Here is a 20,177-nt window from a genome sequence, read left to right on the forward strand (position 1 = left end):
AATTTTTCAATTTTTTTTCTTTAGAATGTTTTAATATGAGATCTTAACATTTTTAATTTGGGAAACGATAGACAAAAGAAATTTTAAAGAAAATTCCTATCTTAGAGTTTTCTATCTCTATGTTTTCAATGAAATCCACCTTTCAGCTTCGCCTTCATCTCAATTTGTTGGAACTAAATTAACTTTGAAAAGTTCAGCCGATAAGAGATATATTTTCAAATCTCTGTGACAGAACTGCAGTAATTAATTTTTAAATTAATAGACGCATTTGATGGGTATATGCATAGTAAACAACATGGATGGACAGACTTGTTATAACCTTAAATCGGCTTTATTATTGTCTAACTCTACATTATTCCTCACGATTGTAATAATCAACTATGAAATTATAAAATGTAATTTTTAACGTATTACATAAATTATAGGGATAAATAAGCAATATATTCTAGATTGTAGAACAAAAGAAACCCAATAATTTTATATTTCACTTTTACTTTTGCGAAAAACTTGACCGTAAAATCATAAATAATAATTATTATCTCAATTTACAAATAGTAATACTGACTGAAAAGATGAATCTAAGATAAACAAAACTAATAATGATTATTATTTACAGAATTGGATTATATTTTTATAAAATAATGAAAAGGAACAGTATTTTACTTTCACCATTTGTGTATGTTTATAAATATATGATACGATCCATTGGCCTTGTTATGGAACAGGTTAATATTGAGGGAGTCAAGTGGAAGGAAAAGTTGACCCTCACTTGTTTTTATTACCACTACTTAACAGCAGCAACATCCAATCTGCCTATTTTAACTAACCATCGAGAGTAGAGATGTTTAAAAGAAAACTACTTAAGTTTCATGGACGCCAAGTTTTATGGATGATGTTCTATACGTAGAACTCTTCATAATGTTATTTGTAATTCAATATTAAAAGTAGTGGTGACCTTTGAATAGTAACTGCATGTACTGTTATTTTTTAATAAGAAATTAAATCTTAAAATCAAATATATATGTATACACATGAAAGCATGTACACACCCACGCGCGGCCGCATACACATACATACACACACAAACACACACACACACACACACACACACACACACACACACACACACACATATATATATATATATATGTGTGTGTGTGTCACACATGTGACACACATATATATGTGTATCACACATATATAATAATGTGTGTGTATATATATATACACACACACACACACACACACACTATTTTGTATTTGAAGATGAATGATATTTTTTGATAAGATGTAAAACGTTTGGTACTTTTATCATATTTTCCATGAAAAGGTTTGCTTATCTGATATAAAATATTTTCTCAGTTATTCAAATATACTTTTAAATCTTTGAATTAATATATATATATATAATAATTTAATTAATATTAACATTTTAAAATATTAATTTTAAAAATATTTTTAAAAAATAATATCAACAAAATATTTTTTAAATTAATATACATTCGGAAATTTCTCGGTCTAACAAAGAAAAACATAAAATGCTTCGAAATTCCTTTTTATATTTCAACGTAATCATCTTGCAAATACATGTTAGAGTAACATAGATACAGTTAGAGTAACAACATTCCAAATTTTGAATATTCAGTTTAACACGATTTATCTAATTCTGAAAAACAGAGGTTATTTCAGTTCTGATCTCATCATTTAAATTGAATCTTCCTTCGGCTAGCCACTTCTTCAGGTTTAGGAAGACAAAATAATCACCTAAAAAGCGTTTTCTTTATTTACCAATTTATATAAAAAAATGTTTAGGTTAGTTTTATATATATATATATATATATATATATATATATATATATATATATATATATATATATATATAACAAACGGTTTACATGTTGAAATTAAAAATAAAAAATCCTTCAGGATAAATATGATGTGGAATTGGCAAGGATTTAATAGAATGTTAAATATAATTAATAGTAAGTAGATTCACAAATACTTTTGTGCAAATTAAGCAGTAAAAATAGTCGCCATTTTGTATGTTTTGACCTCGAAAAAAAACTTAAATGAGCTGAACTTTAATCAGATTAAGTTACATAATTTTATTATTTATGGATTTTCCTTCCGTGAAAATCGGTTAAATAAGATAAAATAGTATAACGAAATTATTTATTATGAATAAATTTGATATATGAAGTTATGTTAACTTTATCACAAAATATATTTTGCAGATTGAACTGTTTTGAAATCAGCATGTATTATTGTACTACTTGAATCAATTTTGAATGTAACACCATCGAAACCAAAAGTTTTTGTTTCATTTTTAGGTATTAATAATTACTACAGTTCAGAATGAGTTAAAATAAAAAAATGTTTTAGTATTCTGCACTATAATAATAATAAAACTATTTATAAGAATATATGAAAAAAAAGTTATATCAGTTTTTTTTAAAAATTATAAATCTACTAAAAAGTGTAATGTTAAAAAATGTTACATACCTGTTATTAAAGGTTCAGGTGAACTGCTATTACTATCGACGATAGGACAACTGTTGTTTAAGTTCTTGAAATTATTTTTATTACTATTGTTGCTATTATTATTATTGTTAATATTATTCTTGTTGTTATTGTTATAATTATTAATACTATTATCTTTATCTTTGTTAATGCAATTATCAACCTCCGTTACTGTACGTATATCCAATGAACTTTGCGATCTCTGAAGCAATGACGGTATATCCGTTTCGGTTTTATTATCACCGAAGAATGTAAGTTTTGCGTTTGGTATTTCTACAGGCTGAGGGCTGGACGGTTCACTCGGAGGAGTAACTTTAAATTGAACCTGTTTCTTTCTTCTATTGTTATGATTATGATTGTTATTATTATTATTTTTATGTTGAATATTTATCGAATTTTTATTAGTCGACATCAATTGTTTTGACGGTGCCGTATAGAATTTTTTATGAGATAACGTTAAATCTCTAGAATTTGATAATTTTGATGAATCTGTATTTTTGAACGATAGATCATTCATCGTTAAAAGATTTAACGACGAATTCGGTTTCTTTAAAATCGATTTTATCTCTAAAGATGAAGAAGACGTTAGCGAATTCGAGCGTCTACTGCAATGGCTAGGAACATCCAAAGCGAAATTAACTCTGGATATCTTTTGCGGCGTTACATTTTTGTTTTTTCTCGGAGGTCTTTGCGGTGAGATTACTTGAGTGGTTTTAGGTTTTGGTTTTTCGACGTGATTCGATAAAAATAATTCGTCTGGAGGGCTGCTACTCGTTATTAATTCGTAAGGATTAACGTCGCATTCCAATATACTTTTTCTAACGGCCGGTGGCGAGCTGCTTTTCGCTCTCGATCTGCCCTCAGGAGGCGGTCTCCACATTCTAGATTGTCTAACTAAATCGTACGGATCTACTTCGGACTGTCCTCCCCAAAGACTCGGTCTTTCGTGAGTCGGACGGGCGGCGACGGACCCGCCGTATAACCACGTTTCGGCGTACTTCATCGATCTACTGAGAGCACTTCCTCCCGATAACGTTCCGTATTTTTGTCCCCGGCCAGGACCCATAACATCTTTTTTATCCGCCCCCAGCCGCAGGCGTTCTCCCCATCTCTTCTTAGTTGTATTCTTTCCCGACTCCGATGAATCGACCTGAAACAAAAATAAGAAAGTAATTTAATAATACTAGTAGCTACGAAACCGCAAGATAATAATTAAAGTATATAGTAAAGAAAACAAATTTCGTCGAGGTAATGTTGTACAACGTATTGCATAACTATTTAGGTAAAAACTTCAGAAATTATGGAACGGTGGTGGGTAAGTTGCGGAAAAGATTGTGTTTAATGGATTGCCTCAATGAATTTTTTTGGAGTCTCATTTGGGTATCTTTTCTGTCAATATTCGTTAAAATCTCGTTTAAATCTTTTAAGCTCATTAGATTTATAACATTCTATAATTTCAATTATCTGTTTTATACAATCTAATCTACATCGTCCTTTTAATTTTTTATTTTCTGTAAGTCTTTTCATTACCAAATTGACTAAAGCTGGATGTCTTAATACTCTTAATATGATCCATCAATCAAGTTATACTATGTAAGATAGTGTAGCAAATTTCTCTCCTTTCCTATTCGGCTTAAGACGTCTTTATTTCGAATTTCTTCATCATTCTCGTGTAACAACATTATTGATATATTCACGAATTTTCTTCGTAGGTTATTTTACATTCTCTAAAAAATTACTAATTAATTTTCCATCATTTCTTAAGTATTTTATATTCAGTCAGTTCATTGTGTTAATAACGCACCTACTGAGGTGCGTTAGAACAGTGAATTTCCGGTTTTAGTTAACAAAGAAAGAATGTTGGACTGCTATAATGATTTTTGAAAAAATTGCTTTCCGTGTCTGTTTTTGTTTTTTGTACTTCATGTAATTTTATATTACTGCGAGGTAATATATATTGTTCCAATAAATACATTACACCTGTATATTTCCGTTTTTCCTTCCTTCTTTTCACACAGTCGTTGAGTTGTGATTCCATCAATCGCTTTAACACTGCTATTTGCCGACAACCCACTTGGATACTATTATTCTAAATTTGTGTGATTTTTGAGCCGTGCTCACAAAAAAGAAATGTTCAAATCGATCTAAAATTATTAAAACTTCATAACTGATTTTTTGAACTCGAACCGCTTTTCTTCATACCAGATCACATTTTGGATTATCGCGAAACTGAAGTAAGTACTATAGCGAAACTAGCTCGCAGCTGTCGGTGATCACAAAAAACTTTATGGGATCGTCGGGAAACCAGCTCGGCACCCAGAGGTGCTCGCAAAAATCTAATTTTAACTTTCTAACATGTCACCCGTAAAGTTACAGCAAGTAAATGTTACAAACCTTTAAAACGTACCCAAAGACTTTCTAACAGGTTTTTTGCCTCTACCTTTCGTTCCTATGATCGGGCCGATTCGCTTTAAAATCAATAGGGTTCTGTTTCTAGTAGGTTTACATCGTTTTATCAAGTTTCATCAAAATCGGTTAAAAATTATGCCCAGGACGCGAAAAAAATCTGAAAATGTAACAAAACCTCTTTTTTGGTTCTAACTCCGGATCCTGTAAACCAATTCGCTTGAAAATCAATAGCGCTCTTTACCCAGACAGTTTACATCACTCTACAAAGTTTCGTAAAGATCAGTTAAGATTTGCGTCCGTTAGAGCGGATGAAAAATCTTATACATACATACATATGGTATATAAATATTGCAGAATCGTGTTCAGGAGACTTCTCCAAAACTAAAGAAAAGTTGGTCTTTTCCCCCAGACGACGTACCCTTAGAAAATCTGGCCGGGCACAGAACGGATTTCTATAAATTCTTTGGAAATACGCTAAAAATTCTTAAACAATAATCCGTATTTTTCAAAACTTTATATCTGAAGATATTCACATTATTAAATGTTTTTACGGTATCGTACAGTCGGTCCGGTTGGGTGTCGAACTCGATCGCCAAGTTGAGTCGGTACCTATTGCGTTAAGCCTCGCGGCTAAACCAGTCTTCCGACCGTACAGGCGAAATCTGTTCTACGTAAATTGTGGAATTACATTAATTCAGTTAGTGACGACTATCGCCACTAGCAGCGCCACACCCGTGCAAATTAAATACGGTATTCGTGCGGACTTTAGTTAGAATCATTGAATTAACCAAACCAAAAAAATATATATTTACATAAAATGATAATGTTTTTAATTAAGTTGTGTGTGCAAACCGCGCATTAGGAACAACTCCCAGTTGTAGGAAATTCTTGGAACGCGGCTTTAGCCGCGCTTATTTAGCTCAGTGACGGGAAAGTATTACAACTGTGTTGTCAGATTTTTTAGTAATCTAATAAATTTTAAACCGATTCCACATAGTTTTTATTATTTTTCATAGTAAAATGTTTTATTGATTTTGAGAGTAATTCATTAGAATATCCAAATTAATTTTTTAGTACTTTGTGCGTGCGTGTGTGCTCGCGTGTGTTTATTTTAATACTCGATAACGTAATAAACCGACTAAAGAAATTAATAAATTTGTTAATGACACAAATATATGAGATAAAAGTAACAGTTTAACAAAAGAAAACCATAACATATTAGTCAAATTAAATTTATTTACTCGTAAAAAAAAGTAACCGGTTTAAATGCATTAATTTAGGCTATAATATATGTAGACTAGTGCATTCATAGAAAGTGGTTCAAATTATGTATCTTAAATGATGACAAGTTGGATGCAAACTAAGTCGGAGGGGGTTAATAATAAATACGTTGTTGTTTGTACAAAAATAAAGAAGAAAGTTTTAAACATAAACCTACTTTAAATGGGTAAATCGCATCTAAGTACAGTTCTACTTAAATTCTTTAAAATATATTTCACCGATACTGGATAAACTTTTATTTTCTTCTTTTTTGTAATAATTATAAACATTTTTTTAATTCGTAATAAGACAGTTACGTTAGAATCAATTAAAGTGCAGAGTGGGCCAAAAGTAACTTCTCAACTTTTTTTTTTTTTAATAAAACATTACAAATTAATTCGGAATTTTTTTATTTCTAAATTAAATTTCAGTCAAAACTTGATTTACTGAATTAGGTTTTGAAAATAATATTTTTTAAACGCTGATCTCTGAAGCGTTTACAAATCTGGGCTCTTTTAACATGTTTTGCATATTGTTTCATCCGGTATTGTTGCTATTTCGGCTCGAATGTTGTTTTTAACTCTCCTAAATTTTGTAACTTAGTTAAATAAACCTTTTCTTTCAAACAGTCCCAAAGAAAAAAAAACAGAAGCCGTCTAATCCGGTGACCTTGGGACCAACGAAAATCTAAATTTCTCGAAATTATTTGATTTCCAAATTTTTATCTAAGGAGCTCCATTTTGGCTCTGCTGGTGGGAGCCGTGGATCTATCTTGCCGGTACCAGACCTCTTCGACGTCATCTTCAAGATCCGGAATGAAAAATTCCTCTAGCATTTATTGATATCTATCGTTATTTACTGTCACCAAATCACCATTTCCTTCAAAAATAAAATTACGCCCGATGATTAATCGTTGAGAAAGACCACACCACACTGTAATTTTTTATGGCTGTAAACGACGTTATCAGTCGTTTACTTATTAACTGATAAGTTATATCAGTTATTTTTTAATTTAAAATAAAACAAAAATTTCTGACTGAAATATCTATTAATTCGAAAAAAAAATGGCGATAGCGGGTAAAAAGTGTTTCAAAAAATTCAGTTTGGATGAAGATAATGATAAAAAATAAGTATTAGATAAAGAATATTTTTAATTTTTTTTTCGTAGTTATTCGGTCGTAAATTCATCTTTAGTCAAGTAGTTAAAAAATAAATAAAAATAAAATATCCTTTATTTTTCCTTCAGTTTTTTTTTTTTTTTGAAAACAGGTTGGTTTAATGAAACAAAATTATAAAGTTTAACTGAAAAAAAAATCCAATCCGGATTTCTTTAGACTAATTATGAAAAAAATTATTAATCTTTAAAATCACTGGCAAAAGAATTAACATGATTTTTTATAATTTTTATATGACTTAAACGAAAATTAATCTACTATATTTATGGTTACATTTTTCTCCCTTGAGATTATATTGCAGATTAACAAAATGGAAGTGAAACTAGAGTTACTTTTGTCCGGTCGATTGGATAAATCATTTTATTTATTAATAATAATAATAAAATTTTTATAATAAGTAAACCGGTGTTATGGGGATAAAAATAAAGCTTTACTTTTAAGTACACTTGAACCGTAGATTGTCAACGTCAAAGAATTATTCAAATAATATTCAGTATAATTAATTTTTGATTCTGGCCTAATTTATACAGGTAAATCAGATTTTAATTTAAATATAAGCACGTTTGAATGGCTTTTTTTCACGCATAGATCAGAAGTAAAGATGATTTGAAGAAAAAGCTATTATCATCAACAGAAGTAACTTTCTAAATAGAATTAAGTGGTGTTACAAATTTACGTAGAATAACAAAGTAAAGAAAAGGGATACACTGTACATCGGTTACAGTTCAGAGTAATATCTGTAAATATCGGAGAAGAAAGGAGTTGTGATATTATCATCTAATAATAACGAATAGAATCATTAACAATAAACTGTATAAAAGGTTTAATGCCGTACATTAGAAAAAAAAGAATGTAAGCAAAGTTTTAATACGGAAGAAAAAGGATTAGTTAATAACAGAAGAAAAAAGAAGAGGAAGATTCATAAAGGTTAGGATGAAAAAAAAGTAACTTTATAAAAAAAACATCGTGTGTATTACTAATAAATAATAAAAAGTAAATAAAAAAATATAAAAGAAAGGACAAAGTTTATACAGTAGCTCATGTTTTTATCCCTGAAGTTCTTAATGAAACAAAAAAATAAGAAAAAAAACAGGTTGTTTTCATATTTTTATTTTTAATAAAAAAATACTTGACAGCATTTTCCGGTAAAAAAAAAAGTAATTCTAATGACATTTCTTGTTCTATATATTCCTCTATTGAACTATTAAAGCGACTATTCCAGGATGCCTTAGTATGTGGCCTATAAGTCTGTCTCTTATTTAAACTATATTTTTCCAAATGCTTCTTTCTTCATCTATTTGCCGCAATACCTCTTCATTTGTCATTTTATCCACCCGTCTGATTTTTAACATTCTCCTATAGCACCGCATTTCAAAAGCTTCTAATCTTTTCTTCTCAGATACTCCGATCGTCCAAGTTTCACTTCCATATAAAGCGACACTCCAAACATATACTTTCAAAAATCTTTTCCCGACGTTTAAATTAATTTTTGATGTAAACAAATTATATTTCTTACTGAAGGCTCGTTTAGCTTGTGCTATTCGGCATTTTATGTCGCTCCTGCTTCGTCCATCTTTAGTAATTCTACTTCCCAAATAACAAAATTCTTCTACCTCCATAATCTTTTCTCCTCCTATTTTCACATTCAGTGGTCCATCTAAATCCGTTAAATAACTGATTTTAAAGCTTTGACTCCGAACCCACCGGGTCGGTCTAGCGGTGAACTCGTTAACGAAAATCACCTGATTTCGAAGTCGAGAGTTCTAAGGTTGAAATCCCTAGTAAAGGCTTTTATACGAATTTTATACTGTATCGTGGATACCGGTGTTCTTTGGTGGTCAGGTTTCAATTAACCTCACATCTCAGGAACGGTCGACCTGAAACTGTACAAGACTACACTTCATTTGCATTCATACATGTCATCCTCATTCATTATTTGAAGTAATACCTTAAGGCGGTTCCGGAGGCTAAACAGAAAAAGAGAAAAATGAAGAGCTTTGACTCCAAAAGCCTTATTTTGGATGATTATACCTCACGAGAAATCGAAAGAATATTATTTAAAAAAATTTTGAATCGTTAGATTATCATCATTGCAAAATCAGCCGGATTTCGAAGTCGATATTTCTAAGGTTCGAGTTCATGTAAAAGCAGTTGCTTTTATATGGATTTGAATGCAAGACTGTGAATACCGGTGTTCTTTGGTGATTGGGTGTGGATTAACCACACGTTTCAGGAGGCATCGATCTGAATCTGCTCAAGACATGTTTACCGGTAAATTTACATTTACATTGCACTACATCTGTCAATTGTAAGGTCATACAAGAAATAACTGTATGCGGTGTTAACGATGTGGTGAATGACATAGGACTGCTAATTACACTAAAGATATCAACATTCCAGCTGTTTGGGCGCTTTGCCAACGTAACCATCCGGTAAACTAACGGGGATGTAGGGTTTACGAAAAGATCATGGAGAGAAAACAAAGGCAAAGGGTTACATCGAATAGCAGAATAATTATTCCTACTGGAAACCACGATAGGCAGGCTACCTCTTTCAATTTGGATAATGCAACTTTCTCACCATTAGGCAGGAAAACGAGTGGCGATCAAAACACGAATTCCTCTACTCGACCAAGGTCTTACGCTGCAGCTGTTGATCACGACGACCTAAATGTTTCTGAGAACTAGTTAGATAAGCTAACATGCAATTTAGAGTTCATTCAACAAATAGAAAACTTAATAGAACTTCTTACGAAAGTAATTATCAAACTCTGTTAATGGCTAAATTCCTGAGAGTTACAACGTGGAATATAAGTAAACTAGTAGGTCGGAGAGAAGAACTAGAAGCTTTATTGGTTAGTAAATCCTTAGACATTGTCTTGCTTTCGGAAACGCATTTCCTTCGTGTTCGAGGTTATTCCATCTTCTGCACTAACCATCCCGATTGCAGAGAACAAGGAGGTACCGTGGTAATAGTTAAAGGCGTTATAAAACATCATCAATTACCGAAGTACAGAACAGATAACATTATGGCGAGGTCAGTGGAGATCTAGAATTGACTTGGACTGCTTAAGAGTATCTGCAGTATACTGACCTCAACACTTGACGACGGTTGCCTCTTTCTCCAATTTCTTCTCAACTATTGGTTCATGTTCTGATCCGAAAACTGACAGTAAGAGATATCTGGTATACACCTCGATCGTCGACTAATGTGGAAAGTTCATATAAGAGGGAAGAGATGACAACTTGAGATAAAGTTCAAGGAAATGTTATGGTTGTTGAGCAGACGTTCTCGTTTGTCCTTGACTAATAAGCTGCTGGTGTACTAACAATTCTATAACCTTTCTCTACCTATGGGATCGAACTATGGGGTACCGCGATCAGAAGCAATATCGACATCTTACAGCTGTTCAGAATAAGCTAGCGAGGTGTATAACAGAGGCTCCTTGGTTTACAAGGAACAATGAGATCCAGGATTATTTAGGATTACGGTCCGTACGGGAGGAAATACAATGTTTCATTTTAAAGTACGAACTTAGGCTTGACTACCACCACAAATCACTTGGCCACTGCCAAGTGATTTGTGGTGGTAGTCAAACTATTAAACAAAGGGGATTAGATTACAAGGTTGAACAGACTTCACGTTCTTAACCAAAGTGTCCCTACAGTGTCTTAATGTGTCTACAGTAACCTCGGACGTGAGTATTGTGCATTATCTATTCGACTCTTAATTTCTTACATGTAATTTTATTTTTTCTTTACATTTGTTCACCTTTTTTCTTTATTTGTATTTATTATGATATCTTATTTTGCTTTCTATTGTTGCATATTAGTATGCATATTATAAGTGGTATTGCATATTATTTATAATTGCTAACTGTACGTGCTTCGCAAAACGTTTTTGCCTTTTTCCTAAAGCGGGTACTACATTTTTCTTTTTTTTCAAAAATAACAATAAAAAATCCTTTTTAAATAAAAATAACAATAAATTAATCCTTTTTCGGTACATGGGTACAACTTTTATGTATAAAATTTTTATTTTTAACGTTAATTAAACGAGGTTAGCGAGCGAAACGAGAGTAGGTTATATTTGATTAGATTACGTTTATTCCGTATAATGACGAATCGTAAGTATATTAACATAACCTTTTCTTTTTTTTCCTGTTTAGCCTCTGGTAATTACCGTTCATATAATACTTCAGAGGATGATATGTATGTGTGTAAATGAAGTGTAGTTTTGTACAGTCCCAGTTCCGACCATTCCTGAGATGTGTGGTTAATTGAAACCCAACCACCAAAGAACACCGGTATCCACGATCTAGTATTCATATCCGTGTAAAAATAACTGACTTTACTAGGACTTAAACGCTAGAACTCTCGACTTCCAAATCAACTGATTTAGGAAGAGGCGTTCACCACTAGACCAACCCGGTGGGTTAATATATTAACATAAACTAACCAAATATAACCTACGCTCGCTAACCTACGCTGCGGTCGTTAACCTCGTTAAATTAACGTTAAAAATAAAAATTATATTCAAAAAGTGGTACCCGCTTACAGAAAAAGGTCCAGTTTTTATTATACTTGTGTTTAATTTTTGAGGGGTTTCGCTTCGGATTCCTCATCATGTGATTTAAGATGCGATCCAATTTACAAAGGCTTAAAAAAATGTAAATGAGGTTTGGGGGAAAAAATGTTCTTATTTGAAATACTCAATTGAATTTTGAATACAATTTAATCATGACAAGGGTAATGCAAATCACCTTTTTGATATTTAAAACTTTTACCAATTTGTATACGTAAAGGCCTGTTGTTGTAATATTGAACGCGTAACGTAATATTGTATGTTTTTTATGTCTAAGCTCAAGATTGTGAACAGGTGGAGTGAAAAAGTGACTTGCAAAATATGTAACTGGGGCAGTAATAACTAAGAAAACAAAAGCTGTAAGATAAAAGGAAATGAGACTACAAAATCCTTTCTCTCTTCGGATATTAAATAAATAAACATATTACAGCTTGGTTAAGCAAGCTTGAGAAAATAAGTCGACTTGCGTACGTACACGAGTTTATTATACGTATCTATTTGATCGATGGCTGCTATAACATAAGATAAACCGAATTGTTACAAGCGTTAGCATTAATATCAACAGTTTCACTCTACTTTCCCACTTTAAGCCGGTCACAACTTCTTATTCTTATCATTTGTCCAACTTTCATGACGATGAATAAACGGAGAAAAAAGGATGTAAAAAGTGAAAGAGGAAATAAATAATGAGTTATTTGTATCATTATTACCTTATTTAAATTACCTTACAAATATTAAATTCATATTTATTAATACTCAAATTTTTACACATTACAATTTAGATTTACTGAAACAAAAAAATTATAGAACCATTATTTAAGATAATTTTTAAATATAATAAAAAAAACGTAGCCCTGTACAAGACTAAAGCTTAAGTTCTATAAAAAGGTCGTTATGAAATTTATGATTGATTGAAGTTTAATCGAGTAAAAGTCAATTAAAAATAATTACAGCTTTTAAATTGGTCACAATATAAAATACAAGATGTAAACTATATAATTTGGGAAGTGGTTGTAGACTTTAATATATGCAAAAATTCGCTTACGTATGGTGAAACACATCGTTTTCCTTCCAACGGCTTTTTTTATATTTCTAAATTTAATTCGTAACTCATGAATGAATTGAAATATTTTAATAGAATTTCGTATAGGAATTTACTCCGAAAATTTCTACAAAATAAATAAATTTCCAAAAATTTTTCATATTCAAAATTTCAAAATATAGTCATTGAAATTTTTGAATCAATAATACGAGTATCTTGCTAACTCTCATATTAATTAAATGAATGTACGTTTTTATAAAGTAAAATCTGAAGCAGTTTATTTTGAAAAAAATGACGTATCACTTATTTAAACGCAACGAGTTTCGATAGAAATCGTTATTGCATGTCGACGATCCAATTTCAAAACAAGGAAAGTCAGCTTAAATTTTGAATCAGATTTCGTTTCTTCTATGAAAAATAAACGACTACTATAATATCTATTTATTTATTTTGTTATTATGCCTTCAGAAACTACATGCATTAGCTCATTTTGATGATAACAAGTGAATTTAGTAGAAAGTGAAAAAATGCTAAGCCTGACCGGGATTCGAACCCAGAATCTCCAATAAATAATGAACAATATCATATCCAAGGTTACTATAGACACATAAAGACGCTATAAAAACCTTTTAGTCAAGAACGAGAAATCGGTTCAACCTTTTAATATCATTCCCTTTGTTTAGCAGGTTCACTGCCAAGTGATTTAAGCGGTGAAGCCGAAGATCCTGGATTAATATTTACGATTAATTTATTTCTAAATAAATTTTCTCCAAAAAAATCAGTTTCAATTATTCCTCGTTTTGAAAATTGGAGTTAAAAAAACTTAAACGATATTCAATTACTGTACTTTAAATCGTATTTCAGTACTAGAATGTCTTTTTAGTTTCCCGTCTAGATATCACTATAACTCTAGAAGGAAAGTATTGTAATCGGTCCAGTTTGAGGATATGCAGTTTTCACCGGATCTTGACGTTTTGATAGTTAAGGAACACAAAACACCGGAAGGAAATTTTCCAGATGTTAATGTTCGTATGTACGTGTGTATTTTCGGTGTTGAACTCTAAATCACCTTATATCTCCAGAACAACTGTATCGATTTTGACCGAACTTGGTCAGATTACTTCTATATATGGGGCATTGATGCCGATCAATTTTCAACTTAAAAGTCAAGGAGGTGAGCTGTAGACGTCACCCGAGTGAGGCTGTAGAGAAAGGATACCCTCGGTATCTTGAGATATCTCCTAATTATGGTCATAGTTTTCTTAGGCACATTTATTAACAATTAAAAAATAACAATATTCGCAAAAATCTTTTTCAAAAACGCACCACGCCCCAAAAAATGATCTAAACTACTGCTATATTGTGACGTTACAGGTGAGCGGTAGAATTAAATAAATGAATAATATTTAAAGTGTAAATAGTAAGTCGGTCTGGCCGGGTCTCGAACTCGATCGCCCGGTCGATTCGGTATTTGGTACGTTAAGCCTCGCGGCTACACCGGTCTTCCGTACAAGTGAAATTTGTTTAATGTAAGTTGTGAAATTACATTAGTTTAGTTAGTGCAGACCGTCGCCGCTAGTAACGCCACACCCGCGCAGATTAAACACTGTATGCGCGCGCGCTCTAGTTAGAATGATTGAACTAAACAAACGAAAATATTAAATTTAGGTAAAATGATAAATATTTTTAATTTAGTTGTGTGTGTATGCCGTTCATCAGAAACAACCCATAGTTGTTGCACTCTACTGTGTACGACTGTGTTGTCAGTTTTTGGTTTTTTCAAAGATTAAAAAATACAATAATTAGGATTAATTTAATCAATTAAATCACGAAAATGTAGCAAAAAATACAACAATTAATGGTTTACGGATACTAATAGATCTATATTTATGGGTCGATTCCAAGTGTTTCTCGTATTTCAACTTCTTTTTAACCTAGTTAACAAAGGATGGAAGCTCAAGCTTAATTTCTAAATTAGGAGTACAATAATAAAATCAAGAAAATAATTTTCCCAACCAGTAAATTATTATTATCGTCTATGCACTAAGGAAATTTAACATAATATTTTGTAATATTTCTTTTATACTAGTTGTATTTTTGATACCATTTTATGATCTAACCCCGTTATTCACGTACGAAAAATGAAAATAATTTAAAAAAAGGAATGCGTAAATAAATAAATGTTTCAATTCACAAGGTTCAGTAAATGGATAAATTATTTATTTGACAAATTAATCTTTGCTTATCTCACGTTTAATCTAGATTACTAATAATTATAGTTTTATAAAAAAAAAATTAACAAAGCAAATTGTTTTGTTTTCGCTAAAAATATCACATTTTTATAAACTGAATAAGCTTGTATTTATTATTTATTATTAATCCAAATATATAAATTTTAGGAGATATAAAATGCCGAATTACTCAGGCGAAACGAGCTTTCAGTTAGAAATATAATTTGCTTACATAAAAAATTAATTTAAACGTTTATATGAGAGTATATATATATATATATGGAGTGTAGCTTTATATGGAAGTGAAACTTGGACGATCGGAGTACCTCAGAAGAAAAGATTAGAAGCTTGAAATATGGTGCTATAGAAGAATGTTAAAAATCAGATGGTTGGATAAAGTGACGAATGAAGAGGTATTGCGGCAAATAGATGAAGAAAGAAGCATTTGGAAAAATATAATTAAAAGAAGAGGCAGACTTATAGGCCATATATTGAGGCATCCTAGAATAGTCAGTTTGATATTAGAGGGACAAGTAGATGGGAAAAATTGTGAAGGCAGGCAACATTTTGAATATGTAAACCAAATTCTTAGGGATGTAGGATGTAGGGGGTATACCGAAATGAAACGACTAGCACTAGACAGGGGATCTTGGAGAGCTGCATCAAACCAGTCAAATGACTTAAGACAAAAAAAATATAGGCCATAATTTAAAGTTTTTTTTTCTTGTTTTAGTAAACTGATTAAAAAATATATAATCTTCAAAAAAATATTAAATAAACCTTGTAAAAAATTAACTAATATACTTTCCAAATCGATAAAGAGACTGGTACACATCTATTACGTAAAAAAAACCAATGTTGGCACCACATGACAGCCTTGTAGGCCTATTAAATTACAGACACATTTTTTAAAACGAAAAATACAGTGAATAACTTCTGATATTTTTTCATATATATTTTTTCTTATTGGTATTATTGAATTATTATTTATTGTAAATTTTTAGAATCAGAGATTAATAATTATTAATAAATCAATATACGTAAATTAAAAAAAAAAGTTAAAAAAAGGAGATGTGGTCGAATTTGAACCGATGTGCCTTCCCCTTGTAAGAAATATATTTCATTAATTAAAATTTTATTTGGCTATAACTCTGAAACCAACGAAAATAAGTACCATTTATAATATATCATTGAAAAGCTCTCAATGAGGGTTTATTACTGCAGTTAAGAAAAAGTACAAAATCCAAAAAAAATTGGATTTTGGTATTTTTTGGACACTTCTGGTTCAGTCGACTGCAATTAAAAGGAGAGGTGCACAACTGATGTTACAACAATCCTAAATCCAAAATTTCAACATCCTACGACTAATCGTTTTTGAGTTATGCGAGATACATATGCACGTACTACGTATACACGTCACGCTGAAACTAGTCAAAATGGATTCAGGAATGATCAAAATGGATATTTCCGTTGAAATCTGAAATTTTTTGCGATTACAATGCTTCCTTTATTTCGTACAAGGAAGAAAAAATAACTCCAAAAAACACCAGAAATAAATTTAAAGAAAAAACCTAGAGAAAAGTAGCAGTAGAAAATAATTATCTGAATAGCCGATTAATATAAGCTTCGCTAATTGTGTCGTGTGACAACTTGCATAAGACCACAAAAGTACGTAATTATATTTTTTATTTATTTTATAGCAGGAAATAAAAATAGCAATATTTATAATTAAATTCAGAATAAGAATTAAAATAATTGCTGTGCCTAATAAAAAATAATAGTTATTATGTTTGAATAGAAAAATAACGGTTGTATCATAGAAAAAAATGTACAAAACAAACGGAAAATCGATAAAATTTGCTGTTATTACTACTTTTAAGAAATTATAATTTTTGTTTAATATTCTAATTGAAAATTACTACTAGCGAATATATTTAATTAAAACTATAATATAAACTTGATTTAACACATATTTAAACTTTGTCGATCTCCGCGGTAGAGTGATAGCGTTTCAGTCTTTCATTCGGGAAGTCCCGGATTCGAATCCCGGTCAGGCGTGGCATTTATCATACGCTACAAAATTTCCATTTCATAATACCCATGTACAGACTTTTCAAGCTTATATGTTAAATTAATCGTCAAAGAAAGAATTGTACACACCAGCTTAGAACTACCGTTTTATAGTTCTTTACTTTCGTTATATTATGTTTAAGCCAATTTACGTAGAATTAAAAATAGTTAGTAAATTTAGAAATAAACTAAAAATTGTATCTTTATTTAATTAACACCTTTTGCAGTTTAAATGATCACCCAACATTAAAATGGTTACTTTTACTTGAAATTGTTTTTTTTATGTTACAAAGATAAGATAATTAAGAGTTACATAAAACTGATAATCGAGAGTTATTCGATTAATAATAATTAAAAGTTTTACATAAAAGGGATAGCAGAATTCTTTATTTATTTATTTTTTCGAAAAAGATACAAGAGTTCATGAAAGCGTTATTTTTAATGAAGTACACTACATAATTTTTCAAACACCTGTTAAATAATTAACTTTTTATTTATATAATTTTTAAGGTTAGACACTGAAGATGGGGAAACACCGAAAGCGCTTTTTAATTAGTAAATTTTCTTGCCTCGAATTCTCTATTTGATAATTTTAATTGTACATTGTACTTGTTAATGTTCAAACATTTCAATGTAAGAATGAGGTATGCGATCCAGTCATTTATTTTCAGTTTTATACAAGGTTTTTAGGTAAATCATATGAACACAATGGAAATTTACTACTGAATTACAGTTTTATTAGAAAATATTATTATTAAGTTATCACAATTATTATGCATAAATTTTCTGAAAACTTAAAAGTAATTACTTTTCAGTAATTTAACTGTACAAGGAAGTATTGTAATCGCGAAAAATTTCAGTTTTTAGATTTCAACGGAAAAAATATCCATTTTGACCATCCTTAAATCCATTTTCACTAGTTTCGGCGTGACGTCTGTACGTATGTACGCATGAACGTACGTATATATCTGGCATAACTCATAAACGATTGGGCGTACAGTGTTGAAGTTTTGTATTAAGGAACTCAAAAAATGTGAATTTTGGACATTTTCTTAACTGCAGTAATAAGCCATTATCAAAAGCTTTTCAAGATATATCATAAATGGTATTTATTTTCATTGTTCAACAGTTATAACCAAATAAAATTTTAATTAATGAAATATTTGGATCTTACAAGGGGAAGACACATCGGTTCGAATTCGATTTCATTTCTTTTTTTTTTAAACTTTTTTCTTATTTAAATATATTGATTTACTAATAATTATTAACTTCCAACTGTAAAAAAAATTACAATAAATATTAATTCAGTGATAATAAAAAAAAAAATATGAAAAAAATCAGAAGTTATTAGTGAAATAAAATGTTATGTCCTTTTAAATATTTGTATATGTAATTTAATATGCGTGTAAGGAAGTCATGTGGTGTCCATATCAGATGTTTTGTTTAAATATTTACTAATACAATGAAGTCCTACATTTACTTCGTTATTAGTATTTTTCGTAAGTAAATTTAAATATTATTTAGCCGAGGTCAAAATTATAATAATTATTATTTTTTAAGATTTATATGCAATATATAAAATATACTAGCATCCTTCCTTCGTGGTTTCGCCCGCGCTATACATTTATTTGCGTTTCCCGTCGCGGTAACTTACTTTTTATTTTATGGTTTTAGTCAAGTAACCGAGGGAGGTGCAGCCAGTCGCGTCGCACAGATAGTAACAATAGCAGTGGCTGTGTTAGTTGAGCCGCCGCGGCGTACACACCTTAAAAAAATAGAAATTTAACAAACGTTGAAAATGGTTTTTAAATATGTATCTGAAAAATATTTGCAAGCCCACAAAATAGAGCATCTCGGTCGCGGTTTCGTCCGCGCTACATGGTTACTTGCGTTTCTCGGTCATGGTTCGCATCGCTCGCTCTTCCCGTCTAGCTAGAGGACCCTGTGTTCATTAAACTCTTGCTTGTGAAAATAATAATGACGAATAAAAATTAAAGCCTGTTTAAATCATAAAAAGGTCCCTTTAGGCACGCCGGAAGACGGAGGTGCATATCACCGGTGCTAAATAGGGGATAAAAAAGATTTCCACCTTAAAGTTAAGAAAACTTTAAATTTATTCAATACGATAATGGTTGCACGTGAAAAAAGTTTCACATGTTTAGCATACGACAAGCCCCATTTTCTTACAATTTCAGAAACATTTTGGTCATCCCTTGACGTAAGGGTTGGTCATATCAAAAGTTGTTTCAAATAAAAGTTATAGGTAATTTTTAGAGGACTAACGACCACTTTAAACCGATTCTATACTGTTCCTATTAAGGGAGGTATGATTTTTTTTTGTCTCTGAAATTAAAGTTTTACAACCCCCTGGCCAATCGTTAGTGATATCAAAAATCTTTACTTAGATAAGTATTAGGCCCGTATCTAACGGATAGTATAAACTTTAAATTCAATATTTTATCTAATAATTCGATATTTTATCTAATAAGAAAGTTGTAGCGATATTTTGTTTTTTAGAACAGTCCCCCCATTTTCACCCCCATGGTCCGATTTTGCCCATTAATGAACTCGACCGACATGTTGGGTCGTGGTCGTTATATTTTATGTATCAATTTGAAAGTGACTGGCGCAAAATTACGGCAGTTATCGTGTCCACAAGAAACTGAAAATATATACATATATATATATATATATATATATAGAGTATATATAAACCTTTGAGTTGAAGGTGGTTTTGGGGCCTGGGGGATGTGAAAAGCGAAGATATGTCGAAATTTTCCGGAAGTTGAATCATGGTATCCATTACAATAGGTAGCTTTCTTATGAAATCTACCTAAAAATATCGGTACATAGTAATTTCTTCAGAGCAACAGTTTGTTCAGTACA

At 30.9% G+C, this 20,177-nt stretch overlaps 1 protein-coding gene across 6 annotated transcripts in view; it reads right to left on the reverse strand.

The window, feature by feature from the left end:
• Nucleotides 1–20,177, reverse strand: part of RhoGEF64C (Rho guanine nucleotide exchange factor at 64C) — a 616,090-nt gene that overhangs the window by 49,437 nt on the left and 546,476 nt on the right. For all 6 annotated transcript variants that reach the window (XM_075368882.1, XM_075368880.1, XM_075368883.1 and 3 more), the window contains one exon: nt 2,503–3,670. In XM_075368882.1, the coding sequence (XP_075224997.1) occupies nt 2,503–3,670 (1,168 nt within the window). The remainder of the gene's footprint in view (nt 1–2,502; nt 3,671–20,177) is intronic.

This window comes from Lycorma delicatula, chromosome 6 (assembly GCF_047948215.1).
Source record: "Lycorma delicatula isolate Av1 chromosome 6, ASM4794821v1, whole genome shotgun sequence".
Classification (NCBI taxonomy): Eukaryota; Metazoa; Arthropoda; class Insecta; order Hemiptera; family Fulgoridae; genus Lycorma; species Lycorma delicatula.